The following is a 16,092-nucleotide window of genomic DNA, read 5'->3' on the forward strand; positions in this document are numbered from 1 at the left end:
CCAAAATGAATTTGTAGTTAGAAAGACATTTGCTGTTGAGTGCTGCTGGAGTGGAGTCTCCATTTCGCCGGTTCTCGTTGGTGGTGCGTTTTGGCTAATGAGGGTCTGTTCAGGAGGCTGATGCTGACGGCTCGGCTCTTCAGAAGCCTTTGTCAAAACATTGCTCCGGGGGAGATTTGAGCAGCTAGCTGCCCACAGGAACGCTTCTACCATGGGGCTATCTCTCATTTCTACACTGCTCTGTTTACCTTCAAGCACATGCCCACTAGTATATGTGACAAGCCACATCCAGCCAACTCAAGGAATGAATATACATGTATATTAAATGTATTAATATCTACGATCAGAGGGAACAATCCTGAGCTCATATGGTAGTCGACAGTTCATACAGTTCTATAACTAGTATTGCCTCAGATAGCTTATTCCTCAGTACCATAGAAACCCATTGTTGGCAAGAGACTATAAATAACACAACCATGAGCAACACCATTGTACTGGGTGACGTGTTCAGTCATTACGATGTAGCACTGTAGCTTACATTAAATCAATCCTAAATACATGCACATCATTCTGCTGAGGTAAATGCTCTCTAGTGCACCAAATCACAACGAACATAAACAACCAATTCTACTGTTTGAGTAGCGTTTGCCAAAAACTACAATTTTCTTGACGTTTTATGACATCATTTAGCCTTTTTCTGAAATCAAAATATATGTATTTGTGATCAATCGAGGTATATTGATTTGTGTATTAGGTAGGAAGCATTAGGCTTGGGTCTACTCTATTATATATCTATATCAATGGTGCTTTTGGTCTTTTAATGGGATTTGTGTTACAACTGTAAGGATTTGGATTGGACTATCAACAGCTTGATCCTTTAACATGCACAGTAAAATAAATGTTTTAAATTAAAAAATGAAAAGTACATAAAGCGTAAACTTGGACGGATGATTCGGCTGTAATGCTTGACCTTTCAACACTCTCAAAATCCCATAAACACATGCCTGAAACAAACGATGATGATACAAGTCAGACAATTAGGATGCGGGATAAATCCTAGCTGAGAATATCCATGTCTGCTGCAGGACTTGTCACGATATCATCTGCCATTAGACGCCTGGACGGATGCCAAATCTCAAATCCTCGGACATGACACCCTGGCCAAGCTCTGAATAAGGAAACATGGAGTAAACCGAGTAAACAAGATGAATCCCTTCCATTAACAGAAGGAGTGCGCACTGCGGACACGCCTGCCATCCCGCCATTAATTATCTGGTCTTAAGGGAAGATTAGGAGAGAAACTAAGCCAACAGCCAGACTCTACTGAGTGGGCATCCCCTGCTTAATTACCAAAACAGCACAAACAAATGAAGCCCCATAGATCATGCTAAGGGACAGCACCGGAGGCTAAGTTCTGACTGAGCTTGTCTCCACTCATCTGTTGTTTCTTTCCTCTCTCCTGTCTCCTCATGGCATCCATCCATCCATCCATCAATCACTCATCGCATATGACAGACTGGGGACTGAGGTCACATCGTTATCAATGGCTAATGTGATGAGAGAGGAAACTGAAAAGAAAGGGTGTGACAAGAACAAAACGTAGTGCCAGGATGATTATTTACTACATACATTATTTCATTTAAACCTTTAGCATCATAGTTTGCTTGGTGATGATTACTTGTAACAAACCGTGCCAACCCTCCAAGCGACAGTCTGGTTCTTGGCATGTTCCTCGTTCTCAGAACAGCTGTAGTTACGGCCGGAGATCTGAAGCTTCTAAAATGTGTCCTAAGAAGAAGCATTATTTCACCTCTACCTCGTACTTTTCTTACTCCTGTCCCTTGAGTTTCACCTCAACAGTCAAAAACTCTGCAAGCTTTGAATAAGCACAAAATTATTCGTTTAAGTCATTTATGGAGCAAAATACCAAACATTTTCTGATTCCATTTTCTGAAATGTGAGGATTTTCTGGTTTTCTTAGTCGTGTTTGACAGTAAACTGAATTCTCTTTGTGTTTTGAACAGTTGGTTGGACAAAACAAGCGATCTGAAAGGTCACCTAGCATTCAGGACATTGTAATTGCCATCTTTCACCATTTGCCAACATTGTATAGATCAATTGGTTAGGTAAGGAAAATAATGGCAGATTAATCCATAATGAAAATGTCCGTTGCAATCCAACATATTAAGACAATTATTACTTAATAGCGATGCATTTTAGGCTCTGAAAGCACATGTTAATACTCATTTGACAGAAGCAGCGTACGCTGATGTGGAGCTCTCTCAATTCCAACAGCACACATTTCCATATAGACAGAATAAACACACAAATAAAGCATCCAAGTGTGGGAACAACATGCATGCACAAGCACTATCACAAACTGTTCTCACGGTCGTTGGTGCTGACAGCTTCATTCCAGCTTCATTCCAACAGCGATCTGAAAATGGGATAGTCTGAACTGGCAAGTAGAGATGAGTGCTGCTGTATGTCCCGGATTTTTTATCGTCTTTCTGTGCAAGACAGTGTGACTAGCATGATGCTCTGCAACAGGGAAACAAACAGCACCAAATTCTCAAAAGGAGTAAAAAGAAAATAATGCAAAACGGATGATATTAACATCAAAGTTGACATTTGTCTCCATCACGATAGTACCAACACATTTAGGTCCTTAAAACAGAAGTCAGTGCAAATTTCTTACTATTGTATTATCTCCCTTATAAGATGTAGGAGATTTAACATTGGTATAAAATTAATTGGAGTTGAACAATGTTAAGTTTTTTTGCTGAGCAAAAGTAATGCCATTGTATCACTTTTTTGTTAATAGTCCAATTGAGATTTGAGGGAAATGAAACACTAGAAAATCAAAAGACACAAATTATTGACTGGCTCTCTAGCACAATATTTGGCTGCTCCACTGACCGCCAAATCAAACATGTACTCTGTGGGCGCTCCGGATAAAATGGGTTTCTCTATGAAAGCAAAAGCTCTCAATAAGCCATAAGCCATTCCCCTTTGTCATTCCTTTTCGATTAAGGCTTATTGTCAATCTTTAATCTCTGGGAAATTATTATCAAACCATAATAAGCACATTTTCAGTAATATTATCTTTCAACTTGACACTATAGTGAGTTATTATGAGGGGGGAGTTATTAAAATAAATATGTATCCAGTCTATAACATTGCAAAATCAGTAATTACATCTTTCTAAACAATGTGTGGACATTGTGAATATCTATGTTTTGAAATAACATAAGCAATAAAGTAGATTTTTATAAGCAACTCTTTTTAGATGGAGTGAATTGAGAGATATCTGCCACTTTGACGACCTTTATATCATCCGTTTCACTCTATCCCGGGGCTGTTTAGAGTGAACTAATCACTCCTGACGTCTGCCAATGACACTTCATTGTGACAGATTCAAGTTAATTTGATGACTTCAACACACCAGCACCTTTAATAAGCATCAAAATGCTCCGGTGGCCTTCGGGGGCAGAATTTATCATTCTGCTGTTCTCCAATTTTTTTTTCTGCTCAGGCAGTTCAAGTCCACCAAAACATAAGCTGCTGACTTACTGGCATCACATATAGGACATCCCATTCTCAACCTATCATTACCCTTCAAAGAAAGCACATTGAAAGTGTATATAGAGCAAACCTACCAAATAATCCTCATGTTAGAAAAGCAGACTGACAGAATCCAATGCAGTGCAAATATAGATTAAATTCCATTTCAAGTATTAATAGTTCATTGACGAAATGGTCTTAGCCTGCAGTTTTCACTTGTGAAGACTTCATTAACTGATGCAATGCAGATCAATACAAAGAAATGTTTCATTTAAGGCATCTTAAGCGCCCAGGAGAAACAAGTATAATTCAAATACAGCAGGGGGTACCCTTCCCCTTCAGATTCCTCAGAAACACACGATATGTTTTTGGACCCCTGGTTTGCCTGTTGCTGGTGCTGATCTGAGCAGCACTGAGCCACAGCACATTACCCTTGAGGCTGGTCCAATCTTTTTTTTTTTTTTCCTCAGCCCAGCGTCGGTCCAGGGACCACACTAACAAGCTAAAGCTCAACGCTCGTCAGAAAAGGGAACCATTTGGACACTCACTAGAGACCTGGAAAAAATGCAGGTTGTTGGTGCAGCCCTCGACTTGGACACAATAATGAATCTTCATATCGATTTTACTCCCTGACTTCTGTTGGGACAAGCACAGAGAGCATGACGGAGAACCTGCAGTGCGTTCAGCTCTGGGAGAGGCAGACAGCAAGAGGATACCCTGAGCTTTTCCTCCCACCCAGTCTCATACACACACACACACGCACAATTCATCATCAACGTCCCTGTGACTCGGCAGATATTTCATTTGTCTACGAGGGAGAAAACATCCAAAACGGGAAGAAATAGATACGTATAAAATAAGTGGTTTAGATTTACAAGTTCCACGTGAAGCAGAAAAAAGGCAACCAGATAAACTGAAAGAAAACAAGGGCAAGGTCGGACAGTGAGAATTACAATTTCAAATCAAAGCATCGCTAGTATTTCTGTTCATTTCACCTAAGACAAAACGTACAGGTTTCCAGATCCACTCCTTATCTGTGTGTCTCTCCCCAATTGTGTCTCGGAGGCAATAGGAGAGTTCAGATTCTCCTCCGACTCTCCCAGTTTCTCGTTACCATCGAGCCCCCTCTCTGACAAACTGCCCACCAGTCTTTGAAATATGACCCATAAAGCCCAGTGCCACTATAAACCCGGAGCGATGGCTGATTTGTGAATCCAATTACCTCCCTGTCTGTAATGGCTGTGTTCAGAGCCATGATGTGAAGTCAGCTGTTGTCAGCATATGTCCTTAAGCCCACAGCCTCCACAAAGGAACGACATTCAGCATCCAGGACAGATCATCTAAATAACCATCTTGACGTATAGCGGGTGGAGGAAAGGTGGATGGGATGTTGGAAGCCAAAAATAAAAGTTTAGTTTGCTGGCACAAACACAGAGAGACAGGTCAAAGAGCAGTTAAAGATGCATAGACCTGGACTGATTGAGACGAAAAACAACGCAGGTTAAGGAGCAGAGGGATTTTGGTGACATTTGTTTTGGAAAAAAACAAACTTAACTTCTGCAACTTAACTCCAATCGACAGTACATTTAGGGCGGCTGTGGCGTAGTGGAGAGCAAGGTAGTTCTCCAATCAGAGGGTCGGTGGTTCGATACCCGGCTTCGGCAGTTGATGTGTCCTTGGGCATGCCATCGGTGTGGACTGGATGTTGCATGAATGTTAGTTAGAGTCTGATGGTGGCACCTTGCATGGTAGCCTGTCATCAGTGTGTGAATGGGTGAATGATATGTAATATACTACTGATTGTAAGTCGCTTTGGATAAAAGCGTCTGCTAAATGACTGTAATGTAATGTAATTTAAATTAAACTGTGCAGCTGACTGGATTAAGACTTTAGTCAAGTTATTTTCTAGTCTCAGCAGTCTTAAATAGGGCTGGATTGATCGTTAGACCAGGCCAATATATCTGATATGCCAGAGATATGTTTGAGGTCATTAAGAAGATGTGTCGCCATATTATGGCGACACCTCCAGCAGAGAATATTTGGGTACAGCCCAATAGAGCACTTGAAAGTTTATGTTGAAAATTGTGAAATGCCATGCTCAGCACAAACTGTGGTCTAGGACTGTCCCCCTATATATTATATGATTTAATCAACAGATCTGTGAAGTTGAGTCTCTCCAAATCAAAATCCTTCAAAACATCTCCTTAAATCTTTTGTTTACCAGAGACATGCTCAAAAGAATATTGTAAATAAGCCATTCATTAGTGAGTGAGTGGGAGAACGACAGAGAGAGACAGATGAATGACATGCAACAAAGCCTCTTGTCCACCACGGCATGACCCAGTCTCAGCACTTTTACAACTCACAATAAATATGTTGTTGAAAAAATGCTTCCCGAGATGGGCTACTAATTTATTTTTATTTTCTTTTAATAAAAAGGTGTCCAGCAGCTCTAAAGGAAAACCAATTACTCATTTGGACTCCCACAGAAACGGAGGTACAGAGTTATTTAATACTCTGCATCACTGGAGGAGCGGAGATCAATTCCAGCGCAGATACAAAACCACAAAGCAAATAAGTTCATCCAGCTCAGGCGTCATTGTTGTATTAAAATAGTAACGAAAGGTAGAAACAAGACTGCAAAAAAAAGCTTTTCTGTACCAAATTGTGCACCTTCCTCCTGTGGCCTGATTGTTAAGTGTCTGGCTTTGGAACGTAGAATTGCTGTCCTCAATTCAACTCGTCACTGCCATGACACGGAGCTCTGAAGTTGACACAAACGCTGACCTCAAACGGCATTCCGACGACCCCGAAATAGACAGAGCTGTAATTTAAAAAGAACCCAACTGAAAACTACACCCTATTCCCTCATGGAAATGTAACACTGGTTTTGTATCATTCCCCCCATAAATGCTGACCTTCCATTCCTCAGAAAGCAGGAGAGAAACCAAGCTAATATTGGCAAGCAAGATGTGCTGAGCACAAAAAAGCCTTGCATTTATCCAGCAGCGGTGGTCTGACTTTAGCCAGGCTCAGCGCAGTAAACATGCAAGGACAGGGCTTCCTTTGAGCTCAAACACCAAACCTTTTCACAGCTCTTCCAATGACATTTCAGATAGGGTTCTTTTTTTTTTTTTTTTCTCATGTGCTATTAAAGCTTCTGCACAGTGGGGATCTGTGAGTGTGAGTTTGTTCATGGAAGAATTTCACCAACGAAAATCACCACAAAAAGAAAATGTGTCTTGCGAATGGAAAATTCCTGTTTTTTCCCCCAATTTCCTTTCCACAGAGAACCAAGTTATCAAGTAAACATGGTTCAGAAAATGAACTTAATAGTCTTGCAGACCAATTCTACCGACTAAACTACGTTATTTTAGTCCATCACTGAGAGGCAGGTGCCCCTTAAGACAGGAAACATACAGGCTGCTACGCTATTAATAATGCATTATTGGTAACGTTCTGTCCATCCATTCTGGTACCATTTTGTTTTCATGCTACTCCACCCCGCCCAAAAGCCATTCCTTCTTCCCAAAGTAAAAGCCATATAAATGGGCTCTCAGTCTCTATTACAGTAGAGTGATGGCTGCTTTCCAGACAGGCAATCTCTACGGACACCCCTGTTCCCCGGTCCAAACCACTGAACCACGCTCTCAGCTTTCTCCATTCTCTCTATGGGGGAATTGTACAACATATCAACGTGAGGAAGAACAGATTTGGACAGAGAGGGTCAACTCCACAGCAGAAAAAGTGCAATAAATGTCAAAGAAATTCCGGCTATAAATTTGGGGTTCCTAACAAATCCAGTTTATAAAACAGGCTCTCATATTTGAAAGAAGAAAAACCACATAACAGAATGCAACTCCTACATAAAAGTTAGATTCAATGGCTCAATCAATCATCCAGTGCCAAGGCAGAACATTTATTGTAATACAACCTCTGAAGCAGCAGTGAACACAGGTAACTCTACAGATGTACAGCGGTAGTGGCCCACGTTCTTCTGGTGATCTATCACCCCCCGTGTTGGGCTACTTTTAGTTACTTCTCTGAGCACAGCTGGTAAGGGAAAAAAATGTCACAGTAAAAAACAAAATCTCAGGTTCATTCGGTCTCCAGGGAATGTCACATTGCCAAGTTGGTGCAATATGTCTATGACTGTTTCACCCAGAGAGTCGTCCTTAGAGTTTAAGTCATTAAACTCTACGTTCTCAAATGTCAGAATTTGCTGCTTTTTCTTTGTCTTGCATCACAGCAAATTAAATATTTTTTGGCTTTAAGACTGTTTGCGGAACAAAATAAGAAATTTGGTGTCGTCGCCTTGAGCTTTAGGACTCTGTGATGGACATTTTTGGAGGATTTTTTATGTTTTGATTAAATGATTACTCAAAAAACTAATTTGCAGGTTAGTTAGTATTGGAAATAATTGTTAGTTGCAGCCCTAATCTACCTAAAAAACTAAGACATCATTAAGATATTTAATATCATATAAATTATAACACTCAAGATAGTTGTCATCCAAACTTCTAATCAAGAAAATTAGCCAACAGCTCAGTTTACATGGTTAAAAAGTAGTTCAATATTTAAGTCAGATGCAGTCCTAGCTAGAGAAACAAAATAAACTATAAACATTGTGTGTGTGTGTGTGTGTGTGTGTGTGTGTGTGTGTGTGTGTGTGTGTGTGTTTGATAAATGGCTGCTAACAAGCATTAGGCAAAAATAGAATTTATTTTGTTTAAGGAGCTCTTAAACATGGAAAATAAAGCATCAAATGTAGATTACATGGCACCAATGTGTGTTTTGCAACACACACACATGGGACTGCAGATTACACAAAACGTTGAGACAAATGTAGAGGACTGAAGTTTTCGCTATATGTCTTTGAGGGTATATGGGAAAAGTTGTACGCCAACTCCCTGATGAGCGAAATAATCCAGCGTCTTCAAAGTGCCTCTCTATTCTCCTCTGCTCAAAAGGAACTGTCAGCAGGGCTTAACTCAGCAGCACCGCAACCACACTCCCGTCTCACGCACCGCTCATATACAGCGAATGCAGAATAAGGCCGATGGCTCACCTCATCTTTCATGTAGCTCCTAAACATGCTGTTGCAGAGTCCTTAGCTCCAATTTCAAGGTGCCTGGTCGCTTATCGTGAAAGTGATTAGAAATGAAGAGCTCTGTCAGTGATACGGTTCGAGCCCCGCAGTTGGTTGCCATCAGAATGCCAAGCTCTCTTAGCTACTCGATACCAGATGGCAGGCCTGATCGCTGCCGCTGCCAACACTGCTGATCCTCACAGGGATCTTCAACACAAGCTAATATACTTTTCTTCAACCCTTAACAACATTTTAGCCTCAGTCTAGCGCTGCTGTTGTTATTCAAAAGCCGCACAATTAGACCAAGTCAAATGTTTCTGGAGGGCACATACAAGTGAGCATTAGACACAGGAGTAAACAATGATCATTACCCCACATTAGCCTGCCACGAGATTTAGGATGAGTGGTGAGGCAATGAAACGACCATTATTACACCAACAGTCTCAAACATCAGCTCAACAGATGGTGCTCTGGAGAGATGGCACCACGTGAAGGGGGGGGGGGGGGATCATTTGACAAAAGGCAGCAGAGTGTCTTGTAAAGAAGAAGTCTGTGAAGAGGCATCTACACCGTTATCACATTGGGAGCTTTGTATAAATGGACTGTACTTGTATAGCGCTTTTCTAGTCTTCCGACCACTCAAAGCGCTTTTTACATTACTAATCAATCACCCATTCACACACTGATGACAGGAGCTACCATGCAAGGTGCCACCTGACCATCAGGACCCTAACTAACATTCATACACATACATACACCGCAGGAACAGCCTGCGGGAGCAATTTGGGGTTAAGTGTCTTGCCCAAGGACACATCGACATGGACTGCCGGAGCCAGGGATCGAACCGCCGATCCTCTGATTGGGGGACGACCCTGCTCTCCACTGAGCCACAGCCGCCCTCTGTATAAAGTTAGTAGCGATTGGATTTTGCTTCGTAATGGAGGGATAAAACCGTGTTTTTTCACAGTGCTTTCAATAAGCGTGGATCACTGATGGCGTTTTCTTTTTTTCCTCAATATGGATTGTAACATACCACAACAACACAAACTAAGGCAACTTTTTCTTCTGAAAGTAGACAAGAGCGGTGGTGAAAGGAGAAACACAAAGCTTCTTTTTCATTATTTTCTTAGAGGGTGCTTTTACAACAAGCACCAGCACAACACCACTTTACTCATTACCAAACAGAGATGGGTTGTAGCTGTATTGGTTATACCAAAAAAATCAAATGTCAATCCACAGAGAGTCGATCTCACCACTAGTGGTCATAAGTCCCAGAAGAAAAGTAACGCCTTTCAGCTCAGAAAGACGTTGTTGCAGTAAAACCATTACAGAAACAGGACTCAAGTCCGTAAATGACGAATAGAAGAATAGAGTTCTGCAGGAATGACTTTTTTTTTTACTGGTTGCTGGTTCTCTCGACAAAAAGCCAATGTAATTGTTCCATTGGGTTTTGAATTATTGAAGGAAAAGAGCTCTGAGGCAAAAACAACTTTAAGAAACAATTTTTGTTGACAAAGACAGTCTGTTTTTTTAAAGATGACCGCAAAATAAACTACAACACAGTTGCATGAACGGGAGTATATCAAACGAAGCTATAAAGGTAGACTAGTTGGTGTAGTGTTGTTTTTGTTGTCTTATTTAGCTAGTTGTTAGCAACGGCCTTTGCTGATACAAGCTTGTGTTAAAACAGACCTTATTTCAGACATCTAATCAAAAACCCATACAAAAAACCCATTGACACTGAGATGAGGGAAACAGAAGTGCAAAAATGCTAACTCATTTTCAAGTTTAAGGACTCATTTGTGCAGCAGACTATATGCAGTTCTTGTTGTAGTGGCAGCCATTGAACTGTACTAGGGAACATCTGGGGACACATCCTTTCATGGGAGCTGGAGATAAAAGTACAAGCCAGTACAACACAGTAGTCACTGTAACACAAAGACCATTAAATTAGCTGGTCTACATTCACTCGGGCACATTACTTTGTCCTGGTCCTGAATAACTTCAAACTTATTTAAATAATCACTGCTGGTGGGCGAACACATATTACTTTCAGCCTTAAGAATGATGCTCACTTCCAAATGAATAGGCGCTCCATTATTATGTAAATTTTGTCCAGCAGGTTTACAGCCACAATGCAGTGTTTGTCAGGCCAGCAATTTATGATTTTAAAGTCCTAAGACATACTGTGAGTATCCTGTATGGGGCTATATTTTAAACTACAGTTTCCAGTCATAATGGATCCCCCAACATCCAATTCTGAAGTTTTGTCCACCAAATACCTTTCCACTTGGGCTTATTGGGGGAACTGGTTTCACCAAATCTGATATTTGTGAGTCATCTAGGACAAATGTTTATTCTTTGTTTTTCACTTTTTTTTTCTTTTGTCTTTGTCCATTTGGTCATTTCTTCCTCGACAGCCACCACTATGAGAATCCCACTTAGTAACCACAAATTGTCATTGCAACAGCCAATTAAAATGTGAGAGCTTCCAAAGCTGCCAAATCTCCTGGTATTGTACAGTAGTGTGCCCTGTATTCGGTCTTAATTTGTTCTGCAGCACCATCATCCTATGCCAAAGAGAGCTGAAATATTTAAGCTGCTTCTCAAGCACTCTACGTGCAACCTTTAAATCTCTTCTCTCTGACAGACTGAAGCAAAGTGCCCCCCCTCCCTCGCACCATTAAAGGCAATCTAAGGATGCTCTGCCGATTGATCAGAGAGGAGGAGTGCAGTGCGGAGGTAAATGGCTGTCACAAGGCCTGATGGACCTTTTCTCTCCCAGTGGTCATAGGGAGGCACTCACCCCCATTCACTCAATTTGATTCAGAGCATGTTTGTGCCTCTGGACGGGAAGGAAATAAGAGGAGAAGGGAACTGATCCGTTCCGTCTGTGCAAGATAAACAACAGTGTGGCAGAGTAACGAGAACTTCTCAATCAGAGAGGGACGAGAAACACATATTCATCCTCTGGTCAAAGGCACAGACATAATGCAAGACGTATTTCAGCAGACTTCATGCTGTGGATTATTATTCATGCACTCTCAAGTTATTCTAATCACTGAACTGAACAACTTTTAGCTTAACAATTAGCTGCATTGTAAAGTTAATTTAACCTTACCTTGAGTGCAACTGGACAGTCTGCTTCTAAATGTTAAAAAAAAGCATATAAAGACTTTAATGTTTGTATAAAATGAGGGTGAAAAAGCGAGGTGAGGGATAAGCAAGCAGACTGGATGCAGTGGATTTTTTTTTTTTTTTTTCATGACTCACTGCAATGACAAACGGAAAATTAATGCCATGACACTAATCTTTGACAAGTCATTGCTTTTATGAGCTGAAGGAAAGTAGCAATTAGTCTATGGGCACACAAACAACGGAGGAGCTGTGGGACATCAGAGGTAAATTTACCATGACTATAAAGCAGGGGAAGCTGGTGATCGGAGCACCAGCATAAAGCAGAGTAAGCAGGTTTAATGTGGGAGTTCAAACAGCATCCTGCGAGCTTGATGAGATCCTGTGAGCCCAGAGAGAAAAATATGTCCCATTTCAAAACCCAGCTATTTATGCGTTGAGGCGTTTGGGGAATAAAATGACAAGGAAATATTAATAGTTGGACGTCGCACCAAAACAACTTCTATCGATACAGATAGAACAACCCTGCACGATGGGCCTATCCACTATAATGTGCATCATCGAGGTCCATTATGCTGCACGAGTATGATACAACCGGATTGACTGGCATGTGGAAAACATGCATTTCTATGGCAATAATCCGGAGTCAGCGTGGATGAAATCTAAATCAGAAAAAAAAAAAAAAAAAAAAAAACTTCATCCACAATCGGCTGCAGTAGGCGTGTGTCAGTCAGGATACCAGATATCCCTCGGGTCTGTTATGCCGATAAGCAAGTGAAAAACAAGCATGAATGATTGTTGATCGTTTATCAGCTTAAAGCACACCGGTGCACATCATAAGGAGAAAAATAAATAAATAAATAAAAGCAACCCTGCCACAGTGGAGAGAGGCAGCACGGAGCTCCTTCTGCGGTCTCAACAGCTGCTATACACCCGACAATTACGCACGAAACGCCGCAAGACTATCGCGCAGCTTGCGGGGGTTAAACTTGCATCCAACAACGTGGGGATGAGCGACACAGAAACGACATCCAGTGATAAAGACTGCAGCCTGCAGAAGTCTGTGTGTGTGTGACTGCATATACATGTAACAGAATACAGAATATGGATACAACTTGAAACGCGTACCTGTGTACTGCAAGAGAAACATTGTCCACAGAAGGCGAGCTGCGGTTCCCCCGTCGGTCGTCTGCTGCAGGACGAAGTGGACGAAGTAAAAAAGAAAAATGAAAAAAAAAGAAAGAAAGAAAGAAGAATCCTTGAATGGAGACCGGGTCTTGTCCCTCAGTCAGTCCGCTCCGCTCGGCAGGCTGGACTGCAATGAGAGCAGCCGGTCGAAGCGGGACCTTTTTCAGCGACGCCCGCCCTCACGACGTGCCCGGTTCGCGGCAGCAGCAGAACAGAAGTTCGCTTCACGAATTTACGCGGCGGCGGCAACGCAGGCGAACTCTTCGGGCTGCGAGATATATATATATATATTATATATATATATATTTTTTTTTTCTTTTTTTTTTTTTTTTTTACAGCCAGTGTCAAAACTCCTTGCTCGTATTGTTTTGTCAGTCTGCTGTGAAGGGGGAGCTCGAGCACCGGAGGACTGTCGTTTTCGGAGAGAGCTGCAGTCAAGCTTCGCCCACGGCGAGTCCCTCACGGCGAACAGGAGGAACCACTCAGCGCTGCCGCTCCTGAGCTGAATGCCAAATAAAATAGAGTTTTGTGTGTTTTCTTTTTTTTTTTTTTTTTTTCACCCCAAGTTTCTGTTAGGATTTTTATGACATTTCCTGAACTGCAGCCAGACCATTTAAAAAAAAAAAAAAAAAAAAAAAAAAAAAGAGGTTATTTGTCCAAAACTTTCCCCCAGCTGTGCTTTTAAGAAGGGTGTTGTTCTGTAATCTGCCAGTTGGAGGAGGAGAAGCAAAGACATTATCACTTCAATAATTCAGTCCAATGCTTTGCAGGCAGACAGTGATGAGAGGCATTCCTGTCCTCCTCTAGGCTCAAGATACTCTCTCTTTTTGTTTTGGCCATAAGTTGTTGAAAGTGATTGAGGTATTTATTCAAATAAGTAGGATTCCAGCTGTGGGCTGTGAATGAGATTTTATTAGTAAGACTGTGAGACATAATGACCAGTATCCGCTTGCCCACTTGAAAATGTGACCTTCATCCAGCCATGTTTCTACAATTGGCACACAGTGTAGCCATTCTGGGAAAAAAAACACTACATCCAAATAAATATTTGTATAATCTTTAGCTCCGGCTGTCAACAATAAATCTGTTTAAAAATGGCAGAGGCTTCGCAAGATGTGAATACAGCGTTGGTTTGATCAACAAAGCCGGAAGATTAATTACACGGGGAACACAGCAGAACAAACACTATTATGCTTCCATAATTAGACCCAAGCTGTGTAAAGTCATGAAAATAAAGTGTGGATGAAAACGATATGTGCCGTGTCACTGCAGTGGTCAGCTGAGTCGTTAATGTCTGATCTCATGAACTCACTTCAGTCTGGTTCAGACTGACATCAGCTGTTCAGTGTTAATGTTCAGTCAAACTTCTAATGGTAACAGCATGTCAAACAGGTTTACCATTAATTGAAGTTGATATACACATTGTGCTCATTTTGAGATCATTTCCCCTGATACTTTAAGGATTTTTTCCTTGACCGAATGCAAAGTTATTTTCCTTTCAATAGGAGCATGAACAAGTCAGCATATATGGATAAATTGCATTAGAGACACCTTGCCTCAACTATTGCATTCTTATACAACAGCCCTGCAATTAATCCCTCATTCACAAGCATTATAATGTTCAGTTTCTGTTGCCATGAAAACATCACCCGTATTGTCTTCATCTTGTGAGTCTGTGTGTGTCATCATGGCAAAATGTGGTCATGGAGTCAAGTCTAGTCATGTCAGGTCGAACTTGATTATCCCACAAGGGGAAATTTGGTTGCCGCCAGGTGTACAAACACAGTCTTTATTAAAACATAATTACATAATGCAACTATTTGGACAAATCCCAAGAACAAAAGGTACAAAGGCAAGATCAAACCCAGAACCCAAATACTTTAATTCGATGTTTCCACCAGCTTAATTTCATTCCCTTTAATATCTATCAGTTTTGAGTTGGGCGTTGACTTCCTAAAATGAATAATCATGTCCTTGGGTTTTGTCACGTACAGATTAAGACACGGCCCGTGACCTAGTTCCTCACCTTCCAGGAGGCTTTGTTCGACAGAATCATCTGCAAATTTAACAAGGTGTCTTTTCTGGTATTTACTTTGACAGCTGTTTGTGTAAAGAATATAAAAGAGGGGGGACAGATCACATCCTTGAGATGAACCGGTTGATGAGTTAGAAAGGATACCATTAACTCTCACACACCGTGGTCGGTCCGTCAAAATGTCTAGAATCCATCCAGTGACATTAATGTCAAGATTAAAATTCTTGAGAAGTTTCTCCTCAAGAGAATATGGTTGTAGAGGAAAACAACCTACAGAGAGAAGTCTGGCTTGATTCAAACACCCTCGTGATGATGATACAGGTAGTTCAGCAGGGTCATGGTGCTCTCCTGATCTTCTCCACACAGATCTGATGTCTGCATAGGCGTACCTAATAAAATGGCCACTGACTGTATGAGGCGTCAAAGAAGAGCTGCATTGAAACATGCACAAACACAGAAACACGCATTCCATATATACAAGCCAAAATTGAGGTTGCGGAGTTCAGGTCAAAAGGCCTCGGAGACGTTTAGAAAAAATATCTTCAAGATCAAATTATTCTCTCCTCTGCCCCACCAATAAGTGTGTTTCCACTGCCATCATAAAATAATTTAAAAAGGTAATAAAAAATGTTTACCGAAGGCCAGAATGTTGCCCTCAATTTCCAGTCCACTGTGAAGTCAGGAGAAAACTATTCCACAAACAAGGTCACAAACAAGGTGTGGGACTGCTTCATAGTGAAGTTATGAGGGTGACATGCCACACTGTGTCTGTCATCTACTGTCAGCAAATACTGTACATACAGCGACTGACTGATTTACAGAAATAAACCTGGTTTGTTCTTCGGAAAACAATATGCAATGTTATTTCCTGGAAATAAAAACTGGATGTTTACAGACAGATGATTTTGATGTACATATAAAAAGGATTCACACATTTTTTTATCAATAAATTTCCGAAACTTTTCCACAACTTGTCCATGCCTTTAAAGGCAGATGTTCATGACCATGCATTCTCTGAACCGTTTGTGTTTACATTGAAAAATAAGAATAAAAAGGTCTGAGTCTGAAGTTTCCCCACGCA

The 16,092-nt window shown here is 41.2% G+C and overlaps 1 protein-coding gene across 5 annotated transcripts in view; it reads right to left on the reverse strand.

The window, feature by feature from the left end:
* enox2 (ecto-NOX disulfide-thiol exchanger 2) overlaps positions 1-16,092 on the reverse strand; it is a 157,272-nt gene that overhangs the window by 100,289 nt on the left and 40,891 nt on the right. Inside the window, exon 1 of one of the 5 annotated variants that reach the window (XM_054597612.1) lies at positions 12,917-13,169. The exons of the other annotated variants lie outside the window; for them this stretch is intronic. Coding sequence (XP_054453587.1) covers positions 12,917-12,938 — 22 coding nt within the window. The 5' untranslated portion in view covers positions 12,939-13,169. Of the gene's footprint in view, positions 1-12,916; positions 13,170-16,092 lie in introns of those variants that run through there. 5 annotated transcript variants of the gene reach the window in all.

This window comes from Anoplopoma fimbria, chromosome 4 (genome assembly GCF_027596085.1).
Source record: "Anoplopoma fimbria isolate UVic2021 breed Golden Eagle Sablefish chromosome 4, Afim_UVic_2022, whole genome shotgun sequence".
Lineage (NCBI taxonomy): Eukaryota > Metazoa > Chordata > Actinopteri > Perciformes > Anoplopomatidae > Anoplopoma > Anoplopoma fimbria.